General features: G+C 34.8%; 1 protein-coding gene across 1 annotated transcript in view; it reads left to right on the forward strand.

The window, feature by feature from the left end:
- The window catches only part of ADGRA3 (adhesion G protein-coupled receptor A3), a 143,697-nt gene that overhangs the window by 38,892 nt on the left and 79,897 nt on the right, over positions 1 to 24,908 (forward strand). The window contains exons 3-7 of the mRNA XM_036763375.1: positions 8,232 to 8,303; positions 11,232 to 11,303; positions 13,828 to 13,899; positions 16,961 to 17,121; positions 17,838 to 18,051. Coding sequence (XP_036619270.1) covers positions 8,232 to 8,303; positions 11,232 to 11,303; positions 13,828 to 13,899; positions 16,961 to 17,121; positions 17,838 to 18,051 — 591 coding nt within the window. The remainder of the gene's footprint in view (positions 1 to 8,231; positions 8,304 to 11,231; positions 11,304 to 13,827; positions 13,900 to 16,960; positions 17,122 to 17,837; positions 18,052 to 24,908) is intronic.

The following is a 24,908-nucleotide window of genomic DNA, read 5'->3' on the forward strand; positions in this document are numbered from 1 at the left end:
AACATTTCCTACCGTTGAACCATCCTTGTATCCCAGGTATAATTCCAGCTTGACTTTAATGAATAATATTCTGGCTATATTGCTATAGTCTATTTGACAGGATTTTATTAACATTTTTTGAATTTTATTGTCTTTGTGATGTTGGTTTATATCATTCTTCTGTGCTTTATTCTTCCCTGGCTTAAGTATTAGGATTATATTTTTTTTCATGAAAGGATTTTAGTAGAGTGTTTTCTTAATTTTTGAGAATAGCTTGTATAATATTGCTATTAATTTTTCTTGAGAAGTTTGATAGAATTCTCCTGTAAATCCATCACAGTAAGAGTTTTTTCTTTGGTAAAAAGCTTCTCTTCAGATAGTTCTATTTCTTTTCCTGAAATTGAGTTATTTAAGATTTATATGATGTTCTGTTTTAGGACAGTTATATTTTTCAGGAAATCCTCATTTCATATTATCAGTTTTGTAAGTATACAACTAATATCATTAGTTAACATTTGTTAGTTGTCATTTCTTTTTATGTCTTAATTTTGTTTTGTGGCTGCTCTGATAATCTAGGTGAGAGGTAACAAGAGCCTAAACTCAGCCCATAGATGTATTAGCAGAGGGAAGAGATAGGCTTTGAGAGGTGTGCTGAAGGAAACAAATAGCAAGATTTGGTAACTGTTTGGACATATGATCTGAGGGAAAGGGAAGAAATCAGGATAAAGACAGGTTATAGAGGACTTAGGAGATAGAAAGATGGTTGATCCTTTGACAGGGATAGGGAAGTTTGGAAGAGGAGAGAGATTGGGGGAAAAATAAGTTCAGTTTTGGACATGTTAAGTTTAAGATGCATCTAGTATGAAATGTGCATCTAGTATGAAATGTGCAATAATTGATGATATGGGACTGAAGCTCAGAGGAGAGAGTGGGATTGGATATGTATAGATCTGGGAGTCATCTGCATAGAGAATAGGGCCATAGTTGCTGATGAGAGTAAAAAGAGAGCGTATATAGGGAGAAGAGAACTGGGCCTATGACAGAATGATCTCTCTATAATGTAAGAGAAACCTTTCTAGAAAATGAAGATAAAGCAAATATTAGTATATGAGGTTTTATTTTTTCTTTTATTTCAATTATATTTTGGTAGTACATAGCTATTCATTTTTAATTTTGGCTCTGTGTTGCTAAAGAGAACATGTTGAAAGGAAGCTGTAATAAAAATCATACCTAATAACATTCTAAAACTTATTAGAATTTTAAATTAATTACTGATAAAATTATTTTAAAATAATATTTTAATTTTCTAGTAAATAAATAACATTCAAAATAAATTCAAAATAAAAAATTGAAACCAGACTTACTAGAAATTGTGTTGGCAGTTTTTAAGACATTGAAGAATAATTCATTTGATTGTAGTTTACCATAAAATCTTTGAGGAAAAAACTAACAAAAACAGTAAGCTGTGCAATTGCCTGTAATATCATTTTTAACCACCTAAGCTTTGTAAATAGTTACAAAAATGTATTAACATTTCTGTCTTTTCAGCTTCTACTTCTTTCCAAAAGAAATACAACTTTTAAAATAAATGAAACTAGTGTGACCTCATATTTCAAAAGCACCAGCTTGGCAAACAGAAATAAATAATGCCAATTCTGTTTTCGAAAGCGTGTTTCTTTTCAGAAGCTTTAAACATCTATAGTAAGAACTGGCGCAATGGCGCAACACTTAAACTTATAATAAATCATATATTTAATATTTTTACACAAAATAAATTTCACGAATAAATAAAGCAATAGGATTTAAAGGCACTGTATAATTAAAACTCCTTAACATAAGACATATTTTTTATTAACAGTAGTATTAATAAACCATCACCAAAAGTACTTTTTTTGATCTTAAGATCTTCTCTTTTACCATTCCATTGGTTAACATGACCCTGATGATTATAAAACATACAGAATCTGTATAACTGACATTGTACATAAAATTATACTTTAAAATCTTAAGTGAAATGATGCTCACAAAGAACCTTTCAAACAATGCTTTACGCTTGTAGTCTTTTTTTTAAACAGGCGTCTCCTTCAAGGAGAGAGGGATGAATGCTATGGTATAGTAGCCACAAGAAGACAGTGAATATCCATTTCTTATGGAGATAAAAATCCTAATAACTTGTAGAACAATTTATACTCAGTGGTTTACATCATTGAGATGAATGGCTCACTCATGAGTAGTGGACTTAGATGTGTAATAGCATAACAGCTTTTCTGCTGAAAAATAGAGAGATTTTCTGTTCTCAAATCAAAGGCTGTTTCTAATCCTAGTCGACTTCGTGGCAATATATTCCCCAGATCTGTAGAACCTTTCTACAGTTTTCTAGTGGAACCTTCCACCACTTTGAAAGAAACAATTCAAATACAGCATGTTGATAAAGGGATTCCAAAAATGTCTTGCCTAAAAAAGTAAATCCATTTGTTTATCAGTGGGTTATTGATGTTCTGGGCAACTACTGTACCTTTCAGACAACTGTCTTAAATGATTTTTAGTAGCCCTAATTTGAATAGGATTTCAAATCCTAGTCAAATGGCCAATAGCCTCTTCAGGTAAAGCATAATTGATGTCAGTCTTCATGTTTTAAGTGTATTTCTTCTAAACAGTATTTTGTCATATTCTCCTTTCTAATGCATTCTGCTGTCCTCTTCTATGGCTGAGTTTATCCCATTCATATTGATTGTAATGATTGTTACTTGTATTTTCCTCCATCCTGTTCTCATATTTTTTCCCCAGTCCATAATCCCTGCCACCTCTTTACAAAGAAGAGGTTAGTGAGAGAGCAGGAATGCTCTCAGTACCAGGGGTCTATGCTGGATGCCCTCCCTTCTATCCCCTAACCTCTGTTCTCTCTCCCTCTTCAAGACTCCAGCCACATTTTCATATCCCTTCTTTCCTTGTAATCCCTTCTTCATGTTCCTTCTTCCAAGGTAAGACTGTTTTGCTTCTGACATCTCTTCCTGAATGTACCGTCCTTTCTATTCTTCCTTTTCCCCCTTTCCTCATTTCCTCTTGTTTCCTTTTTGAGTTGAATTCTTCCTGTGTCAAACTCTGTGTATGTTCAGCCCTACTTTAATTGATTCTGGTATAAATGAGGTTTATGTAATACCTACTCCACCAACCTCTTCCTTATATCAGCTCCCCTTGTTAGAACATAAGTACTTCATTCCTGTTTGTTCCTTCTGATTTACCTTTTAATGTTTTTCTTTGACTTTTCTGTTTGTATTTCAAAGTTTCTACTCAGTTCTGGTCTTTTCTGACATAATACTTGAATTTCTGAGAGATTATAGTTAAAGTATTCTCTGCCAAGGCCTAGCTCCATGAAAATATGCCACCATCTCCTTCAGACCTGACCTAACTTGTCAGTACTTTGTGGTTAAATCCTGAGCTTAAGGAATTATAGGATTCCAGAGAGATTTATAAATGTTCCAAATTCTTAAATTGTCTGGGAACAACTAGATTATGGTCTTTAATAAGCCATTATCTCTTTAATTTAGTTTCTAATAGCTGATCTGAGAAAAAATATTGAATTTAGGCCTAAGCTGCTCATTCCTCATTGTAGTTTATAAAAATGAAAATTCCAAGAATATTTAGTTGTTAATATTTTCTCCCAGCTGGTCTTCCTGATCCAGGACTCTTGGCTTCATTTTATTCTGTAATCTGTTACCATGTTAATCTTCCTTAAGTACTATTATTGTTATTTCTTACCCAGGAAACTTCATTGACTCTTGCCTGTCATATTGAATCTAAACTCTTGTGTCTGGGTTGTTTTTGAACCCACATTTTTCTTTGTAATTAATCCACAAACTTTTTAGATACTTACTGTATGCTAGGTGCTGGGGATTCAAATCCATAACGAAATAGTCCCTCCTCTCATTCAAAGAGTTTCAGTTCTGTGATAGGTAACAGCATGCACATATATGAGTTGTCCTGAGCTTCACAAAATCCCATGATGTAGATGTTCTATTTTTTTATTAAGAAAACCTAACCTGAGGGAGGTTAAGTGATTTGCCCACAGTAACACAGCTAGGAAATATCAGAGGCACTATTCCAGTTTAGGCCTTTATGACTCCCAAGTTTGACATTTTATTGGCTTTGCTACACTGCAGTCCCCAATATGGATTTTTCTAAAAAGACTTCTGACTCCACCCTTACTTCTTCTTGTGCATTTGTTTCAGTTGTGTCCTACTCTTTGTGATCCCATTTGGGGTTTTCATGGCAGAGATACTGGAGTGGTTTGCCATTTCCTTCTCCAGCTCATTTTACAGATGAGGAAATTGAAGCAAACAGGGTTAAGTGACTTGCACAGGGTTACATAGCTAGTAAGTGTCTGAGACTGGATTTGAACTCTGGTCTTCCCTGACTCCAGTTCCAGTGCTTTATCTACTGTACCACCTAGCTGCTCTATCTTACTTACCTATCACCCTTACTAACAAACATGATTTTCCTAGCCATGTATCCTTTACTCTAGTTGGAGTGATCTTTTCTACAAACATGCTATGCTCTTATGTTCTCAACTGGCATGCACTTTGCTCTTACTTAAGATGATCCAAATCATGTCTATGATTCTAAGCTTAGCTCATGTTCTACAGAGCAATCCATGAGTCTGTAGTCTCTGTCTCTACGATTGTAACACTTGAGTCTATATATTAAAATCTACCATTTAATTATCTATCTACTCTTTGTTATTTTATGCTAGAATGAAGCTCAGCAGCCCTGAGAGAGAGCGAACAAGGCAGCTGGCTACTCATAAAGGAGAGGGAGAAGAGGGACAAGTATTTAGTAAGCACTTACTGTGTGCCAGGCACTGTTCTAAGCACTTCACAGATGTTATCTCATTTAATCAGAGATGGAGGATACTTCAGAATCTTAGGGACTTCAAGTTAATAAGGGCTGGGCTTCTTAGTAAAGGTGAAGTGGCTCCTCTTGAGCAAGTACTGCCCAGAGAGAGAGGGACAGTGAATTTCCTAGGGACTCCAAGGACAGGGAGGAGGAGAATGTGTTGTCCCATCCACAACTGGCCCATGAAGAAAGGGGCAATTTAGGGGGTGCACTTTCAGAGGAGCCTGGTGTGTTTGAGAAGACATAGGTTATATCCTTAAAATCTTGAAGTTTGAATAAAGAAATTGGGGTAGAGAGGAAAACTTTGGGCCACATACTAGACAGTAGGGAGAATGACTTGGAGATCTTCAGATCTGTGAATCTTTCCAATTCCCTGTTATATATTTATATCTTTATCTATAGCTATAGCTATATGCTGATATGGTTATAGATAGAGAAAAAAAATATCTATATGGATATAGATAGCACAAGCAGCTGGGAAGATGTACAGATCTGAAGATCTCCAAGTCATAGATATCTCTATATCTAGCTCTGTGTAGATCTCTCTGTGTCTCTCTGTCTTACTCTGTCTGTCTGTCTTTCTGTCCCTCTCTTTCTGTCTTTGCCTTTCTCTTTCCCTCTCTCTTCTGACAACTGCCTACCTGCCACCAATCTGGTGCTGACCCTCATGTCTAGACTATATAGAGCCTTTTGGCCGGTCTCCCTAAGTCCCTATGTACTTGTGTTCATTGCCCACTCAGCTATAAAAATGATCTTTTTAAAGTGCAGGTTTACACTTTGTCACCTTCGTATTTAGTCATCTCTAGTGATCTCCTATTTGCCTCCAGGATCAATTATAAAAATCCTTTGTTTTGCTTTTTATAACCTGGTCCCTTTGTACTTTTGCAGGCTTCTTATATATTACTCCTATCCATATAATCTATGATCAGTGATGTAGACATCCTTGCTATTCCCTGAACAACATATTTTTATTTTCATTGGCTGTTTCTCATGCCTGGAATTCTTTACCTCCTTAAAGTCCTAGCTAAAATCCCATCTTCTATAAAAAGAATTTCCTGATCCTCCTTAATGCTATTAGCCTTCTCTTTGTGATTTTTCTCCTTTTTATCTTGTCTATGTTTATACATAGTTTTCACATCAGAGTAGTCTATTGGTAAAAGTTTACAAATGGAACAAAAATTCAGCTTTGGTTCGGTTGAATGTAGCTCTCCCTTCATCTTACATTTGCCATGATGGTGAATTCTTTTCGGCAAAGGTGTGGTGACTCTTGGGTCACATTGGGAAGTCTGTCAAGCCTGCTGAAAGCTAACTATTCCTGCCCTAGGACTTTATGACTTAGGTGATCAGGAAACTATGATAAGAATTTGAACCTAAGTTTCTTCAACCAATTAAGTCTGGAGGATGATTTCATTACCTTTATAGGGAAAAATGAGATAAGTCCAAACCAGATTAGTAATATTTGTTGCACCTACCCCTGGAGAATTATAGGAAATGAGGAGATTTTTGATGAAATCATTTTTAAATATACAAAAATTAACAAGTTCGTAGAAATGAGATGTTAGAAAGGGAAATCTCTATAAGATGCTTTCCCTCACTGGGCCCAAACTAATCAGACAGTAAGCTTGTTTCTTGGATTAAAAAAAAAGGAATTTGTAGAGATTCATTAATTCTTTTAAAGTCACCACCAGTCTTATATTTATACTGTGTTAATTTTATCATAATTGGTTAAAATTGTTAATGAACACTGAAAAAGTCATACTGCTTGGAAGTTATTGGACAAATCTGACTGCATATATAATTAAGGTAAACAAATTAGTCCAAATACCTTATAACAAACATGCCCTTATTTTGAAAAATTTGAGTTAGCTATTAGGTTTTTTTTTTTAAAATCTGTGAGATACCAAGAATTACTTATCTTCCAGTATTAATGCATATAAAACTTAGAAGGAATGTCATAGTTTCTCTAATGTAAAAATACGTAGTGTTCCTTATTGTTAGAAATAAGGAAGTACAAAATTCGTATTAAACATGGGGAAATTAGTGCTGGAACTTTGTGGGTAATCATACATTTGAAATGTGAACAGTTTTTTGTTAGGGTGTTTATGTATGTTTAATCTAATTTTGTATTCTTACCACTTTCAATGACCAGTTAGAATACTAATGGAACAATTTGTGGACCTCTTGTCATGTGTAAAGTACTGTGCAAAAACAAGCATAAGGTAGGAGGCTCTTTACCTTTAAGGGTCTCATACATTCTATTGGGGAAAAGATGATAAAAAGATAATGATATAAGGCAATAGACAATTACCAGATAAATGCTATAGATAAGAATTGTCATTGAGTTTAAGAGGAGAAAAATGAGAACTTTAAAGAGAGGCAGGAAGTACTTAGTAAAGCACCTGGCCATATAACAAACACTAGACATAGGAGGTAACATAGAGGAGACTGGGATTTGAATTGGAACTTAAAGATTAGTTAGGATTTGACTAGATGGAGGAGAATGAGGGAGATATTTGAAGCAGAGGAAATAATGTAGGAAAAAGAACATAGGCAAAGTGAAAGTTCAGGGAATAGAAGATACGCCGTTTTCTCTGGAGTTAAAAGAAATTTTTAGGTGTTAGAGCTGTATAGAACTAGGTCATTCCTCCCCTACCCCTTTTTATTTTTAAGATAAGAAAACTGAGAATAAAGAGAGGTAATGCAGGTAGTAAGTAGTAGAGATTGGTTTAACTACTCTGACAAGTCTAATGCTCTTTTTTAATCATAGCTCAATGTTGAGTGCCATAAAGGACTTTTATAGACAGAATGGAGACATTGAAGATTTTTGAGCAGGAGAAGTGACATGACCAAAAGAATGCTTTAATTTAGTTGTGGTGAATGGATTGGAACAAGAAAAGAATAGCATTTGGGGGAACATCTTGGAAGCTCTTGCAATAATCCAGGCATAAAATGAAGGCTTCAGTTGTGATGGTGGCACAGTTAGTGGAGTAGAGAAATTTTGAGTTTACATTTTCTGATGATAAGGTGATGTGTGAAATTATTATTTCATTCTTTGAGTCATTTTGAGAACCCTGGAATCGGGGAACTCTTGGGTTTTTGTTTTGTTTTTTTTTTTTTTACAGCTGAGTCCATTATTTTTAAAATACATTAAAAAAAAGTCAAAAAAGCCATGATGAGAAGAACTGTTTCTTTATAAGTTCAGTGTTCATTGTTTAGTTTTTCTTATGACTCAGAGAAAACATGTATGCTTTTGTATAGATAAAACTTACTTAGAATATCTCAACATATTTGTTAATGGATTAGAAAGTACATTTTTCTATACTTTTCATATGTTAATACCTTTTTTTTTTTTATAACAGGGATCTGAGAAACAATCTTATTAGTACTATAGATCCAGGGGCTTTCTGGGGGCTTTCCTCTTTAAAAAGATTGTAAGTATTTGATCTTATGACATTAATTTGAACTTATGTAAGTAACTGTTTTACCACTTGGAATAGTCCTATGAATGTTCTGATAAATGTTAACAAGAGTAGCCAATAAGAGTATTACTAATCTTTCAGTGATCTGTGGATTTGGATTGTGTAACATGAACATCCATGAAAGATTTTACATTTATTTATTTGTCCTGCTCAAAGTTCACTGGTCTAGATGTAATATTATGGAATTTTACTGAGTACTGAACATGAGACTATTTATGTGACTAGTATTGTCTTTATGCATATTAACATTAATACAGCCTAATACCATGTTAAGATTTTTGTGCAGTTGGTAGGAGGGTATTCACTTTATAGTATTTTCTATAAACTAAAAAATTCTATTTCTTTTTCTAATGAATTACTACCTAGTTAAATCTGTATTCATTCTTTTATTTGTAGTATTAGTTGCACACTTTTAGTATTCAGTATATATTATTAACTTTTCAGTTATTTTGTAGTTCTTCTCAATTGCTTAGGCTTGGTAAAATAGCCAAAACAGCTTTGGTTGCTATTTGTTCATGATGACCTGAACATTGTTGTTTTAATGTCTTTTCATAAGTGTAATACAGAATAGTTTTAATAACTTAATGGTAGACATGTTTTCTTATAATTATTTAATTTGTATTTTACCAGATGAAGAAGGCTAACTTTGCAATTTTCTTAAGAGAATTTGGAGAATTTTGAATTAGCCTGAGGAAGAGGGGAAAAATGGTTTAGGTCCTTTGTTTAGGAGGATTGGCCCACTATCATTGTAATTTAAAATATAATTGGCTCTATAGCCAACAATTAATTAAAGCCTTTTTCTAGCTCTAAAATTGCCTGATATATAAGCAGTTAAGCCAGCTGAAGAAGAAATTTGAGACTTTATGTGAAAGTAAAGCAAAGGATTTGCTATCTAGTACTTTACCAGCTAGAAGACTCCAGAATTTGGGAATTTTAGCATCTCTCTCTATATAACTTGACCTAAAATATTTTGAAAGTGGCATAATCAAAATTAGAAATTAAAGTTTTCTTTGCCGAGCTTTTAGCTCAGCATTTCAAAACATATGAAAAATTGGAATATTTAATCAAAACTTTTTATAGCTAGAATAGCAAAAATTTTGTAACTCCATCAAAAGTGTAAGATATTGTATAACGAAATAATTTGATCAGAACTATAGGAAGGTAAAATAGAGGTAGTGTTGCTTAGTGGATAGAATACTAGACTTGGAATCAGGAAGACTTTGGTTCAGATATAGCCTTTGACTAGCTGTGTAGGTTTGTGTAGTCTGCTTTTGCCAACTCAGTGGGATTTATCTACCCAGTGGTAGGTAATCATGTTGTCTTTGAGGAAGTCATTGATCACAAATCACAGAAGTCATATAGGTGGTTATTTAAAAAAAAATAACAGAAAAGTCTTGTTAAAGTAATTCTTTTTAGACAATATTAGAAGTAAATAACTGAAATACCTTCAGATTACTTAGGTAGGAGATGCAATCAGAAATTAATTCAGTTTTTTGCCACTTGATTGAAACTGCAGTTTCTTTAAGTTGATGACACAGAGGTAGAAAGTAATAAACTTCAGAATGTTTCATGAATGGGCCAAAAAGTCCTAATAGCATTTAATAACTTAAATTTCTCTAACCTCTTTTCCATACCAGTCACATTTTTTTCCATCACCTCTGATTGTCCAGGTCCTCGCTCTCACTTCTCCAGTTAAAAGCTAATTTAGCATAATGTCATGAGTCATCTTTCATTGTGTGAGATACGATTAAGAATTTAATCAGGAAGTCATTAAGAATTTAATCTAGAGGGGAAACTTTTAGATTTCCCCATTTCAACTTCATGTGTGAAGTCAAATGAAAGCTGGAGAGAACAGTGTGAGGGTCGAGGAAGCTAGTTATGCCGAAGTATTATTCGGGAGGCGGATTAGTTGGTTCACATTCCAGGTCTTATGCGTACTAGCTATGTGATTTTTGAGCAAGTTACTTAAACTCTCAGAGTTTTCCAAATGGGATTAAAGAGAATAACAACACCTCGGTGTACCTCTGTACCACCTCTAGTTACCGCTGTAGGAGGTAGTTTTGAGAAATATGCTTCATTGTCCTTAAACTATTACTTTCAGGTATTCCTTCATCTCCTATTTATACAGGTGACTATTGACACTTGGCCTTGTGTTTCCTTGTCTCTGACTATGATGTTCTCTCTCTTCTCTTCTGCCTCTTTGGATCCCTGATTTCTTTTAAGACTGCTCCTGAGTCACCTTCTATGTGAAATCTTTCCTTGGCTTCTGGCTGCTAGTGACTTCCCTCTCACCTTTTGTTCATTTTGTGCTTATCATGGGCATACTTTATATCTGAGAAGAGGCAGTTTGGTGAGGTGGATAGAGAGCAGGCCTCACAGCCATGAGAACCTTAATTTCAAGACCTATTTTTGACACCAGCTGGCTGTGTGATCCTGGGTGAAACATATAGTTGCTTGCTTCTCTAAGACTATAAGCTTCAGGGAAGATCCTAACCTGCATTGGTAGAGGAAGTTTCTTCTTCAGAGAATTCCCTATACCAATGAAATCACAGGTCTAATCTATATCCCTATCCTCTATCTATATTTATATGTAAATATGCTGTCTCCCAGTTTTAATATAAGATCCTTGGGTGGGCCGGGGGTGGGAGTGGGGAGCAACTTTATTTATGTCTTTGTATGTATCCCCAGCACTTGACAAAATGCCTGGTACACAGAAAGTGTTTAATGAATGCTTGTTGACTGACTGACCATACTAAAAAGAAAAGGTACTGCATCTGTGCTTTTTTCTGTAGGAAGGTGAGCATTAGCCAGGAAACGTAATTGAAAAATTTTATGTTGAACACACAGTGAGAAGAATACATTTTTTTATTTCTGTCTTAGGGATTTGACCAACAACAGAATAGGATGTTTGAATGCAAACATATTTAGAGGACTCACAAATCTTGTTAGATTGTAAGTATACCTTTTGTTTCTGTAAAACATTAAAATACAATGAAATGTTTTATTGATAAAATAGTTTATTAAACACCAGCTATGCATTGTAGGTTACAGTGGAAGGTGACATGGCTGCTGCCGTCCAGAAGGTGGCAGTCTATCTAGAATATGAACTGGAGACCGGAGACTGTTTTAGCTCTTATTTCTATATACACAAGCTGTCTCTCTGTTAGAATGTAAGCCTTTCAAGAGGAGGTCGTCTCATACTTTGTCCTTGTATCTTTAGTACCTGACACATAGTAGGTGCTTAATAAATACTCATCCATTGATTGATTTTCACATTGCCTTCAGTTGTGCTTCTTTAATTCAGTGAGATGATGTATGCAAAGGTGCTTTGTCAACTGTAAAATACTATAAATTTGAAGCTTTTTCTACTGTTTCTAGTAACACTAGCATACTTTTGAGTGGCACAGTGGTAAGAATTCTGGTCTGGAGTCAAGAAGACCTGAGTTCATTTATGGACTCAGATACTTACTAGTTGTATCACCCTGGGCAAGTCACTTAACCTGTCTGCTTCCATTTCCTTGTCTGCAAAATGAAGATAATAGCAACTAACTTCCAGGTTTGTTGTGAACATGAAATGAGATAATATTGTAAAATGTTTAGCATAGTTCTTGGCACATAGTAGACACTTAAAAGCCAACTTGTCTCCCTCCCTCTCTCCATTCTTCCTTCCTTTCTTTCCCCATTTTCTTCTTCTCTCCTTTCCTTCCATCAAATAAAACTATTAGAAGTAATACTGAGTTTGGGGCAGTTAGGTGGCACAGTAAGTAGAGCACCGGCCCTGGAGTCAGGAGGACCTGAGTTCAAATCCGACCTCAGACACTTGACACATGTACTAGCTGTGTGACCTTGGGCAAGTCACTTAACCCCAATTGCCTTGACAAAAAACAAACAAAAAAATTAGAAAAAAAAAAGAAATAATACTGAATTTGAGGAAGTTAGATCCTCCTTTTTTTAGTTTAAGAATGAGTTGCTTCTCTATATAGCTCTACCAGTTGTTTAGGAAAATTATGACCTTTTCAACATATATTTTTAAGATAAAATTAATCATTGGTATTATTATATCCATTTTGTTTGGACTGTCCTTTTTATTTGTGAGATTAACTGAATTAGTTGTATTTGTTTCTTATAGATCAGTTAGGAATGATCTCAGTAGAATTTTTTTTTTCCAAGAGTATGGTATATTTTCCATTTTACCTTTAAGTCTTTATGCAAGAAAAAATATTTTCTTAAATTGTAACACTCAGATAGGAAATGAATCTAAACATCTCCTGTTTTAATTTTACCTTTGAGTTGTTATATACTCTGAATATTTGATTTATTAATAACTGAAACAGCATGGTATAGGGGAAAGAATATAGAATTTGGAATTAGAGGACTGACTTTGGCTCTTCCATTATTGTTGCCTTGGGGTCAGCTAAATCAAATATCTGGAACTAAGTTTCCTTATCTGCATGATGAGGGAGCTGGAACTCTAAGTTCATTTCCACCTTAAAAGCTGTGATCGTGATTCTTGAAACTCTAAAATCCCTTCCGAGAGGGCTAAGAAGAGCATTGCTAAGGTTGTCTGAAGACGGACAGGAAAAAAAAAATCTCATTCAGCAGCCTAATAAATTAAGTAAATGTATTACATTAAGAGGGCCAAGATCATATCCTTTTTTACTATATACTTTAGCCCCTAGTATATTATGTATTCATAACAAGTTTTCTAAAGTTAATGAATGAATGACAAGTTAAAAAGAATTTTTTCCTAACTGTAATATTCTGAAATACTTAAGAGGCAGTTAGCGAATAAATAGTCTAATACATAGCTTATTTAAACCCATAGTAAATAAATTATTTAAAAGGATCTCCTCCTGCAAAATTAAAGACATAGTTTTATAAAACTCACAGGATATTAGAATTGGAGCTGGAAAGGGACCTTAAAAGTCATCTAGACTGGTCCCCTCTTTTTTGTTATTTTTCAGTTATTTCGGTTATATTGGGCTCTTTTTAACTCCATTTAGGGTGTTCTTGGCAGAGACACTGGAATGGTTTGCCATTTCTTCTCCAGCTCATTTTATAGTTGAGGAACTGAGGCAAACAGGTGAAGTGACTTATCCAAGGTCACTGAGCTAGTAAGTGCCTGAAGCCAGATTTGAACTCAGGGAAATAAGTCCTCCTGACTCCAGATCTGGTGCTTTATCGACTGTGCCACCTAGGTGCCCCAGATAAGGTAACTGAGACCTTGAGAGATTGTGTGTTTCCTAAGGTTATATATGGTAGTAAATTGAAAAGCCCAGATTAAAATTCAGGTCATCTGACTATAAATCCAGTTTGCTTTTCGAGTGTACCACATTGCTTCTGATAAGATGAAGATTATATACTTTGCAATTTTAGGGTAGTTTTGGGAAAATGAAGTTCTGTAAAAATGGCATATGATGTTAAATAATCATGTTTATTGAAATGGAATTTCTTTGTTTTTGTTTTCTTCTTACAGAAATCTTTCAGGAAATTTGTTTTCTTCATTAGCACAAGGAACTTTTGATTACCTTGGTTCTTTAAGGTCTTTGTGAGTAAATTTTTTTTATTCATTAAATTAAAAAATTTAGCCTGTTCAGTCATTTTCAGTCATGTCCGACCTTTCGTGATTTTATTTGAGGTGGAATAGTTTGCCATTTCCTTCTCAAGCTCATTTTATAGATGAGGAAACTGAGGTGAACAGGGTTAAGTGACTTTCCCAGGGTCCCACAGCTAGTAAGTTGTCTGAGGCTGGATTTAAATTCGTGTCTTCTTGATCTAGGCCTGGTGCTGTATCCATTACCCCCCTTAGCTGCCCTTTTATAATGTTAAAATTTTTTATGAAAAAAAAAACAAACAAACAAACCTTAGTCATTTTCTAAACCCATTATAAAATATGCCTTTCCTATCTACAGACGAAACAAACATTCATGCCCTGTAAATGATTTCAGGTAAATTTCAAGTTTTGAAAAATATTCTTTTTGAAATATTATATAAACCAACGTATTTTTAATCATAACATTTGGTAATACTCTTTGCTTTGCTTTGATTTTTTTTTTGTTTTATACACTTTCCCAACAGTACAGTTTAATTCATATCCATTGTTTGAGGACATTTTATGCTTTTGGATTTTCATTTTGTTCATCCTAACTGAATACCCAACTCCTGGAGGTGTTTTAGAACGCTTCTTCAATGCAGCTTCTGCATCAGCTCATGTTTGCACAGGGCTACGGTAGGTCTCTGGAGCTGCAGCTTACATTGTAGTTGAACCATTTTTTTTCTTTCTTCTAAGTACAGCTCCATTAACTCAGACTGCACCAGGGTAACTTTTTTTTTGTTGTACTTAAAAAACAAACAAACAAACATAAAAACCACAGTTAATAGATTCTACCCCTATAAATAATCTGTATTACTTAAAATTGTATTAATTTTATGTTAAAATTATTTTTTCCATTCCATTATTTTCCACGTTTCATCATATATTTTATATCTGTATTCGCCAAAGGGAAATTTCCACACCGGAAGAGGACAAGTGTTATATGGACTGGTTTGTCTTTTTAAAGATTTTTCTTCCATTAAACATTTTTATTTTAAAAAAAGCTTTAATTATTGTGTATATATAATAAGCTGGTTATTCACATAGCTTCCTGTCATTATAGATGGAATATGTAAGAAGTCTTATTCTTGTAGTGAGTTTCAATAGGAAATTCTGATGACTAGCCTTTTTTTAAAAATTGCTGTCAGTCATTGTCTCTGTTATTCTCACCATAGAGAAGGCATCTAGAATAAGAACATTCCTTGCAGGTCATGTTCTCCAGTCAGAGGAGGCCTTTGCTTGAAAGTCGAAAGCAAGCAAAGGCTAACTTAGTTTTGAAAATGATAGTACAAGTTTTTTTAGTGGGTATTTGGAAGGTACCCTTTATCTAAAGGTTTGAAGTTTGAAACCAATGGCAACAAGGTCAGAAGGAAAGGTAATAGCTGGGATGAGATGGGAGTTTACTCAGAGTAGAATACTACTTTTATTTTTATGCTTAGGCTTTGATTGTCTCTCTTTTCACCAGTTTCCTGATCAAGTAATAGTTGGTGTGATTACTGGTTTTATGTTAGCTACTGCCAAGGTGAAAGCTACTTTACATTGTATGCCTTGTTTCGTAAAGCTAAGTGACCAAGTTAAATACTTGCTTATATCCTGATATAAATGTAGCTCTCTAATTTAAAATTCCTTCATGGGAAGTGTGAGAGGAATTTTCCACTTTATTTTAGTATACCAATAATCATTCTTATGAATTCAAGAAGCTCTTATGGATAAGTAGAATAGAAAATGAAAGATCATTTGAACTGACAGAACCAAAAAAGGAGCTTTAAAAAAAAGATAGTAAAATAGACAAACCCTTATTAAATTTATTCCAAAAAAAAGAGAGAGTGAAAGAGAGAGCAACCAAGCTACTAATTGTTCACAAAAAAGACAAAAAGAATTCTGAATGTTATTAGGGAAATTCTACATAGAACTTTTTTTTTTCTTCTGGACTAAACCTGTGCTTTTATTGGCATTATGGGAGTCTCAGAAAATTCCCTCTGCAGATGCAGATCAGTACCTATACTGCAACTTAACTTCTTGGTGCCCTAGACAACTAAAAGTAAATAACTTTCCCATAGTCACCAAGCCAGTATATGCCAAGACATGTACCAGGGCTTCTGACTTTGAGTCAAGCAGACTGCCTTTTGTATAAATTAAGAAAAATGATACAACACAAAATTATTCATTTAAACTGACTCCTTTCAGAATGAGGAATTATCAGTTTACCCTGAGGAAAAAAAACACCTGGACCAGAGGGATTGATAGTATTCTTTCAAACTTTACAGTAATAAATAGCTCTTTACTAATTAGATTAATTAGATTATTCATAAATATATGAAACATTATACCATACCTTTTAGCAATTACATATGATGTTAATTTTCAAATCTGGTAAAAATATCACCAAGAAAATGTAGGCCCAAATTTCCTAATGAGTACAAATATTAAATATTAACTAATAGAATATAGTAATACATTATAATAATGATTCCTTATGACTTAGCATGGGGTTTATGTCAGTCATGGGAGACTGGTTCAGTATCAGAAAAACAGCATGATAAAGCAAAAAGAAAAAGCAAGAAATATTTGATATGTCCTACATTTGATACTGGTTCAGGGAGGGGTTTACAAAATAACTATAAGCATGATTCCTTCCTTAACACAGTGCAGGATCTAGTATGATCTAGTTAGTAAGAAAAAAAGCATGAAGTATTAATATAAGTAGCAATTGCTCAAATTAGTGGCCATGAGAGATCAGTAACCAGTCACAAACAAGTGTTTATTAAGTACATGTGGTATGTCAAGCACTATGCTAGGTGTTCGGCTAGACAAGTAGGGAGAATGGAACGATCTCTGTGGCCAAAATAATTGAAAAAGTCTTTAAAGAGGTTCCACTAAATGGGCATCTGAAGGACGAATAGGCAAGCCTTAGGAAGACCTCAGTGAGAGATAAAGGACAAATAAAATTTTCATGTTAACAACAGTGGAATTTAATCATTTTCAGTAATTGTAATTTATATCTTGCATATTTTAGAGAATTTCAAACTGAGTACCTTTTATGCGATTGCAATATATTGTGGATGCATCGATGGGTAAAAGAGAGAAATATCACTGTACGTGAAACCAGATGTGCTTACCCTAAATCACTTCAGGCTCAGCCAGTTACCGGTATTAAACAGGAGCTATTGACTTGTGGTAAGGGAGAAATAAAATAAACACTTTTAAAATCTTGTATTTTGGCTTTTCTTCAGATATTAATTCTAGACACTTTGTTTGATCTTTTTGTATCGTATTGCTCTGCACAAACTTTTCCAGGAATACTTAAAAACAACAAAATTCAAACTGTTTTCAGTTAAGACACTTAAACTAGAAATATTACATTAATGTGGGTTTTTTTGCCTATAGGGAACTTTTCATCTAAATTTTAATCTAGTTTCATCTTAACATTGTCTTGTTTAGTGAAAGCTAATTTAAAATTTCAGTGTGTTATCCAATGTCTTCTGTAGTTAGCAGTAATAACTAATGAATAGTAATGCCATGTTAAAGTAAAATAATATATAACTTTCACATCAACTAATTATTCATTTTGTCTAGGTATTAATTAGAATGTAGCTGGTAGAACACTACTATAATTCAACAGAGGGGACTCACGGCTTACTAACTTGATACTTAACTCCAGAGTCAACTCTAAAGATGACGCTCATAATGAAACAAGTTTTTTTTTTTTTTTTTTGAAACCTACTCAACTCTTTTTCATTTATCATATGAACTTAATTCAACAGTGGATTTACTGATATTGTCATTATGCTGCGGATCTGTTTTTATATTTGATTTTGATTAGCATTTCTCTAACTTTAGTTTCTATTTGTAGTGCTATTAGCTTACTACATTTTCCCCCCAAATGATTCTAGATCCTCCTCTTGAATTACCATCTTTCTACATGACTCCATCTCATCGTCAGGTTGTTTTTGAAGGAGACAGCCTTCCCTTTCAATGTATGGCTTCCTATATTGATCAGGACATGCAGGTATTGTGGTACCAGGATGGAAGAATAGTTGAAACTAATGAATCTCAAGGTATCTTTGTTGAAAAGAACATGATTCACAACTGCTCATTGATTGCAAGGTAATTTTTTTTTATGGAAAGCATTATTTTTGTAGACCATATTTATATTTTGGGCTTATATTGTTGGAATTTCAATTTGTGTTTTTATCTTAACTAGTTTAGAGCTTTAAAAAATGTATTTATTACTTGTTCTTTTATTTGTCAATATCATGTTAAATAGTTATATCTGATCTCTTTCCTAAAAAGGAGCATTTTTCCAAATGCTTAGTATTTTTTTTTGACTTGGTTAAATTTTCTAGGAATTGGTGTTTTTCAACTCCGCGTCCAATTTTTAAATCTGTTTACTGCTGCTAGATTTTTATTTCCTGCTTTTGGAACCTCTTATCATTTTAAGCATTCAGCCTTGAGGAAAATATAACTTCTATTCTCAAGATGAATTAGGAAATGGGAGACTTAGAAGCAGAGGATATTTGTCTACTTAAGAATTGTCCAGTCTTCTCTCATTCTAACTGTAATATTTTAAAAAGTATATAGTGGCTAATCCTTCAGATTACTGTGTAAAGCCTTCTATAAGAACTCAACAGATATAGTCAATCACACTCGTATAGGCACATAGTGTTACCTGTTACATATATGTGCGCATGCATGCTTAGCGATTCAAATCTTGATACAACTCCACTTCACTTTGCAACCCCCTTCACTTTATATTACCTTCAATGTATTAGTGCTACATATGTACCCTAAAGGGATGATAATTATATCAGTATTAAGGTGATTCATATTAATATTAGAGGATAGACATAAATAAGGTGAATGTCAGGTACCAGGGGCCTTAGGCCTACATTCATTATTCATCCAGAATCCATAAATCATAAATATAAAACTGCATGTTAAAGTTAAGTTTGTAACTATTTTGATAGAAATCAGATTAACACTGCATAAATAAATCTTCTAGAATAGTTGCAACCTAGATTGGACCCTTAGGCTTTGGTGGCTTGCTGTGTATGTGTGTGTGTGTGTGTGTGTTTCATTTTTTTTTCTCTTTTGGGAGGGAATAGTATTTTATTTTTTCCAATTACATGTAAATATAGTTTTCAACATTCATTTTTTAAGTAAAATTCTGAGTTCCAAATATCTTCTCCCTCCCATTGCCCCTCCCCAAGACAGCAAGCTATCTGGTAAACATATTTCCACATTAACCATGTTGTGAAAGAAGAAACAGAATGAAAGGGAAAAGCCACGACAAGCAAAAAATGAAAAAAAAAAAAAAGAAAAAATGTTCAGCCATTCTGCAACTGATGGACATCCTCTCAATTTCCAATGCTTTGCCATGACTAAAAGAGCTGCTATAAATATTTTTGTGTATGTGGGTCCTTTTCCCTTTTTTATGATCTCTTTGGGATAAAGATGTAGTAGTGCTATTGCTAGATCAAAGAATGTGCAGTTTTATACCCTTTTGGGCATGGTTCCAGAATGGCTAGATCAGTTCACAACTCCACCAACAATGCATTAATGTCTTAATTTTCCCCACATCTTCTCCAACATTTATTATTTCCCTTTTCTGCCATGTTAGCCAGTCTCACAGGTATGAGGTGGTAGCTCAGAGTTGTTTTACTTTGCATTTCTCTAATCAAAAGTGATTTAGAACATTTTTTTCATATGACTATAGATAGCTTTAATTTCTTTATTTGAAAACTGCCTGTTCATATCCTTTGACCATTTATTAATTGAGGAATGAATTGTGTTATAAATTTGACTCAGTTCTCTATATATTTGATAAATGAAGCCTTTATCAGAAACATTTGCTATAACAGTTGTTTCCCATCTTTCTGCTTGCCTTCAAATCTTGGTTGCATTGGTTTTGTTTGTTCAACAACTTTTTAATTTAATGGAATTAATTCATAATTATAATTATATATTGATATATAATAATTAATTTTTAATTAATTAATTTAGTAAAATTAAATTTAAAAATTATCCATTTTGCATTTCATAATGAGTTCTCTATCTCTTGTTTGGTCATAAATTCTTCCCTTCTCTATAGATCTGACAGGTAAACTATTCCTTGCTCTCCTGTTTTCTGATGGTGTCACTCTTTATGTCTGAATCATGTACGCATTTTGACCTTATCTTTGTATACAGTGTAAGATACTGGTCTATACCTAGCTTCTGCTGTACTGTGTTCCAGCTTTACTAGCAATTTTTGTCAAATAATGAATTTTTGTTCCAAAAACTTGGATTTTGGGGTTTATCAAACAGTAGATCACTATAATCATTGACTACTGTGTCTTGTGTACCTAACCTATTCCACTGATCTACCATTCTGTTCCTTAGCCAGTACCATATAGTTTTGATGATTGCTGCTTTATAATACAGTTTTAGATCTGGTATGGCCAGGCTACCTTCTTTTGCATTTTTTTCATTAATTCTTTTGATATTCTGGACATTTTGTTCTTCCAGATAAATTTTGTTATTTTTTTTTAGCCCCATACAATAATTTTTTTGGTAGATTGACTGGTATGGCACTGAATAAGCAAATTAATTTGGGTGGAATTGTCATTTTTATTATATTAGCTTCACCTACCCATGGGCAAATGATATTTTTTCAGTTACTTAAATCTGACTTTATTTGTGTAAAAAGTGTTTTGTAATTGAGTTCATATAGTTCCTGGGTTTGTCTTGGCAGGTAGACTCCCAAATATTTTATATTGTCTATTGTTAACTTTAAATGGAATTTTTCTTCCTTTCTCTTGCTACTGGGCTTTGCTGATAATATATAGAAATGCTGATGATTTATGTAGGTTCATTTTGTATCCTGCAACTTTGCTAAAGTTTTTAATCATTTCAAGTAGTTTTTAGTGGATTCTCAAAGTATACCATCATATTATTTGCAAAGAGTGATAGTTTTGTTTCTTCATTGCCTAGTCTAATTCTTTTGATTTCTTTTGCTTCTCTTATTGCTTGTGCTAATGTTTCTAGTACAACATTGAATAACAGTGGTGATAATGGACATCCTTGTTTCAACCCTGATCTTATTGGGAAGACTTCTAGCTTATCCCCATTACAGATAATGCTTGCTGAAGGTTTTCTATAGATACTAATCATTTTAAGGAAAGCTCCCTTTTATTCCTATGCTCTCTAGTATTTTTAATAGGAATAGGTGCTATATTTTGTCAAAAGTTTTTTCTGTATCTATCGAGATAGTCATATTTTTTTTTGTTTTATTATTGTTATGGCTATTATGCTAAGAGTTTTTCTAATATCGAACCAGCCCTGCTTTTTTGGTATAAATCCCATCTGGTCATAGTATACTCTCCTTATGATAAATTGCTATAATCTCTTTGCTAATGTTTTATTTAAATTTTTTGCATCAATATTAATTAGGAAAATTTGTTTATTATTTTCTTTCTCTGTTTTGACTCTTCTTGGTTTAGGTATCAGTACCATATTTGTGTCACACAAGGAATTTTGTAGGACTTGACCTATTTTCCCCAAAAGTTTATATAGTCTTGGAGCTAATTGTTCTTTAAATGGTAGAATTCACTTGTAAATCCATCTGGCCCTTAACTTTTTTATCATCACATAAAGTCAACTTATACCCACACCGTGTATCTTTGTATACCCCCTTCTAAACACTGTAATAAAGATACAGTTCTCAAGAGTTACAAGTTTTATGATCTTCTCGCATAGGGGTTGTAATGTTAATGGAATAGGAAGATCTTTCCTGTCCATTCATAGGCCTAAATGACCACATATGTTCAATCACAGCTGTGATACATCCTGAGTCACATAGAGCCCATTGAGGGAGGAACTTGCCTAAAGAGGAACTAGCTTAATGGGGAGGCTTTCTTGTAGGAAGGCTTTCACACCTTTTGGTACTAAACTAATTAGGCACTGAGTCACTAAAGTTGTGATGCCTTCTGGCTCTGAGAAGTATGTATATGTTTTGAGGTGATTTTGCTTTGGGGGTTCGCTTATGAATAGAACCTTTTGATTCCCTGGATGGGACTCTGTGTAGCCGTTTGTTCAGAGCCCCCTGACTATTGAGATGTATCTGTGCTCCCCCAATCCAGTGGCATTTGTAGGTGGATATATTACCTTGTTCAGACAGCTGGAGCCCTATCTGTTGGTCTTTGTGCTAATTTCTGTGCTTGTATTTTCTCTATGTTCAGGGTGCTGACCTTTCACCTGACCTAGTGAATGTAATTAAAGTAAGGTTGTTGACCCCCTTAAAAATTGCTTTCCTTTAAGAAAAGCAGATCAAAGAACCTGTGCCAGCAGGTCATCCTGGGTGTGCCAAGGTGCTTGCTGTTACAGGGATATAAACAGTTTAACCTTATTGAATAATATCTTTCTGTTTTTCTTTCCTGTGTACATTTTGATGCTTCTCTTGAGTCTTGTATTTGAAAATCAGATTTTCTATTCAGTTTTTTTTTTAAATCAGGAATGATCGAAAGTACCCCATTTTGTTGAATGCCCATCTTTTGCCCTAGAAAATTGAGTATACTCAGTTTTGCTGGATAGTTGATTCTTGGTTGTAATCTAAGCTCCTTTGTCTTCCAGAATATCATATTCCAGGCTCTCTGATCCTTTAATGTAGAAATTGCAAAATCCTGCATAATTCTGACTGTGGTTCTCCAATATTTAAATTGTTTCTTTCTGGCCGTTTGGAGTATTTTCTCTTTAGGCTACAATATACCCTGGAGTTTTCATCTTGGGATCTCTTCAGGAGGTGATTGGTGGATTCTTTCAACGACTATTTTACCCTCTGATTCTAGTATCTCAGGGCAGTTTTCCTTGATAACTTCTTGAAAGATGATGTGCAGACTCTTTCATGGCTTTCAAGTAGTCCAATAACTCTTAAATCATCTCTCCTGGATCTATTTTCCAGGTCAGTTGTTTTTCCAATGAGGTATTTTGTATTTTCTTCTGGTTTTTCATTCTTTTGATTTTGTTTGACTGGTTCTTGACACCTTATAGAGTCATTAGCTTCCATTTGCCCAATTCTAATTTTTAACAAGTTAGTTTCATTAGTTAGCTTTTGTACCTCCTTTTCCATTTAGCCAATTTTACTTTTTAATAATTTATTTTCTTCAGTCAGTTTTTTTTGTCGTTCCTCTTCTAAGCTATTGATTTTTCTCTTGCATGCCTCTCATTTCTCTTCCCAATTTTTTTCCCTATGACTCTTATTTGACTTCTAAAAACCTTCTTGAGCTCTTCCAAGAAAGCTTTTTGGACTTGAGACCAGTTCATATTCCCCTTTGGGATTTCTGATGTAGATATATTGACAGTGTTGTCCATCTCTGAGTTTATATTTTGATCTTCCCTGTTCCTATAGAAAGAGTCTGTAGTTAGTTGTTCATTTCTGCTTTTTACTCATGATGTTTGCATATTTCCTGGCTTTTAAAGTTGATGCTTTTCTGCTGGACCATCAGGGGCACTGTCCCCAGCTTCTTGGGCTGGGGGCCTGGTCACTGGCTTTGTGTGCTGGGGCCTCTGGTGCTGGTTGCTGTAGGGGTCTGGCAGCTTAGCTGCTGCTGAACTCTGGTCCTAGCAGTACTGTCTAGTGTATGCTGAAGCCAGGTGGGATTTTTCTGCATTTTCCCAGGCTACACTGAAGTACGCAGAGGTCTGCTATGGGAGGACACCTGCCCACTTGGGGCTGTGCTGAAGTATGAGGAGGTCCAGCTGCTGAAAAATGCCTGCCTACCCAGGGCTGTGCTGTTTGCATGTGGTGGTTCTCTGAGCTGGAGTCTTTCTGGTTTCCCTGGCTGTGCTAGGGCAATTGGTGTGGGGGGGGGGCGGGGAGTCCTGGTGTGGGCATTTGCTTGCTCCATCATTCTGGGGCTCAGGATGATCCCCTGCTGGTTGCTGAGGTGGAACCTGCTGCCAGCTTGCTGGGATGCCTCTTGTCCTAGACTGTGCTCCCCTTTTACCCAAGTGATATGGACCTTTTTTGCTGATTCTCTAACTCTCCTGGACCAAAAGACTGTTTCACCTCATTTTTCCGTTGGCTCCACTATTCCAGGATCTATTCTGGGGAGCTATTTTATGGGTCTTTGGGGATGAGAATGGGAGAGGGACAGCGATCTGCTGCTTACTCTGCCATCTTGGCTTCTGAAGCTCAGTTCTATTTTTTAAGGAGTTGTTTTCTTCAGTCAGTTTTTGTACTTTCTTTTCTAAGCTGTTGAATCTTTTTTCATAATTCTCTCATTTCTTTCCCTAATCTCTTCTGCTTTTCTTACTTGATTTTTAAAATCCTTTTTGAGATCTTCCAAGAGGATTTTTTGGAGTTTGGGTTTGGGTTTGAGACCAATTCATATTCCCCTTTGAGTATTGGCATGTAGGCATTTTGACATTGCTATCCTCTTCTGAATTTGTGTTTGGATATTCCCTGTCACCATAGTAGCTTTCTGTGATCAGGGCTCTTTTTTGTTTTTTGCTCATTTTTAAAAGTTGAGGTTTGCTTCTCAGTTACTGGGGTCACTGTCCCAAATTTCTTGTCCTGGGGGCCAGGAGGCCTGCTCATTAGCTTTCTTTGCTATGTTTATAAGCTGCGGCTGGCAGCTTGCCCACTGTGCTTGGCCTGGCCTAGTCATGACTGCTGTGCCCTGGGTTCCAGGGCTGGCAGTTTGCTTGCTGTGCTGTGGCTGGAGGCCTCACAGCTGACAGTCCGTACCACTGGCCTGCTAGCCAGGACTGTGGGGTCTCAGGTGCTGCTCTATGCTGTGGCTAAGAGACTGCAGTTGGCTTGCCTGGATAGTGCCTATACTGGGCTCTGCTCCCCTTTTACCCAAGTGAGACAGACCTTTCTTGAAGTTCTAAGTTATCTTTGTCTGGAAAATTGTTTCACTCTGTCTTTTTGGGCATCCTGTCACTTCACAATTGTTTTAGTGGCCTGATTTAATGTTGTTTCC

Source organism: Trichosurus vulpecula, chromosome 6 (genome assembly GCF_011100635.1).
Source record: "Trichosurus vulpecula isolate mTriVul1 chromosome 6, mTriVul1.pri, whole genome shotgun sequence".
NCBI classification, from domain to species: Eukaryota; Metazoa; Chordata; class Mammalia; order Diprotodontia; family Phalangeridae; genus Trichosurus; species Trichosurus vulpecula.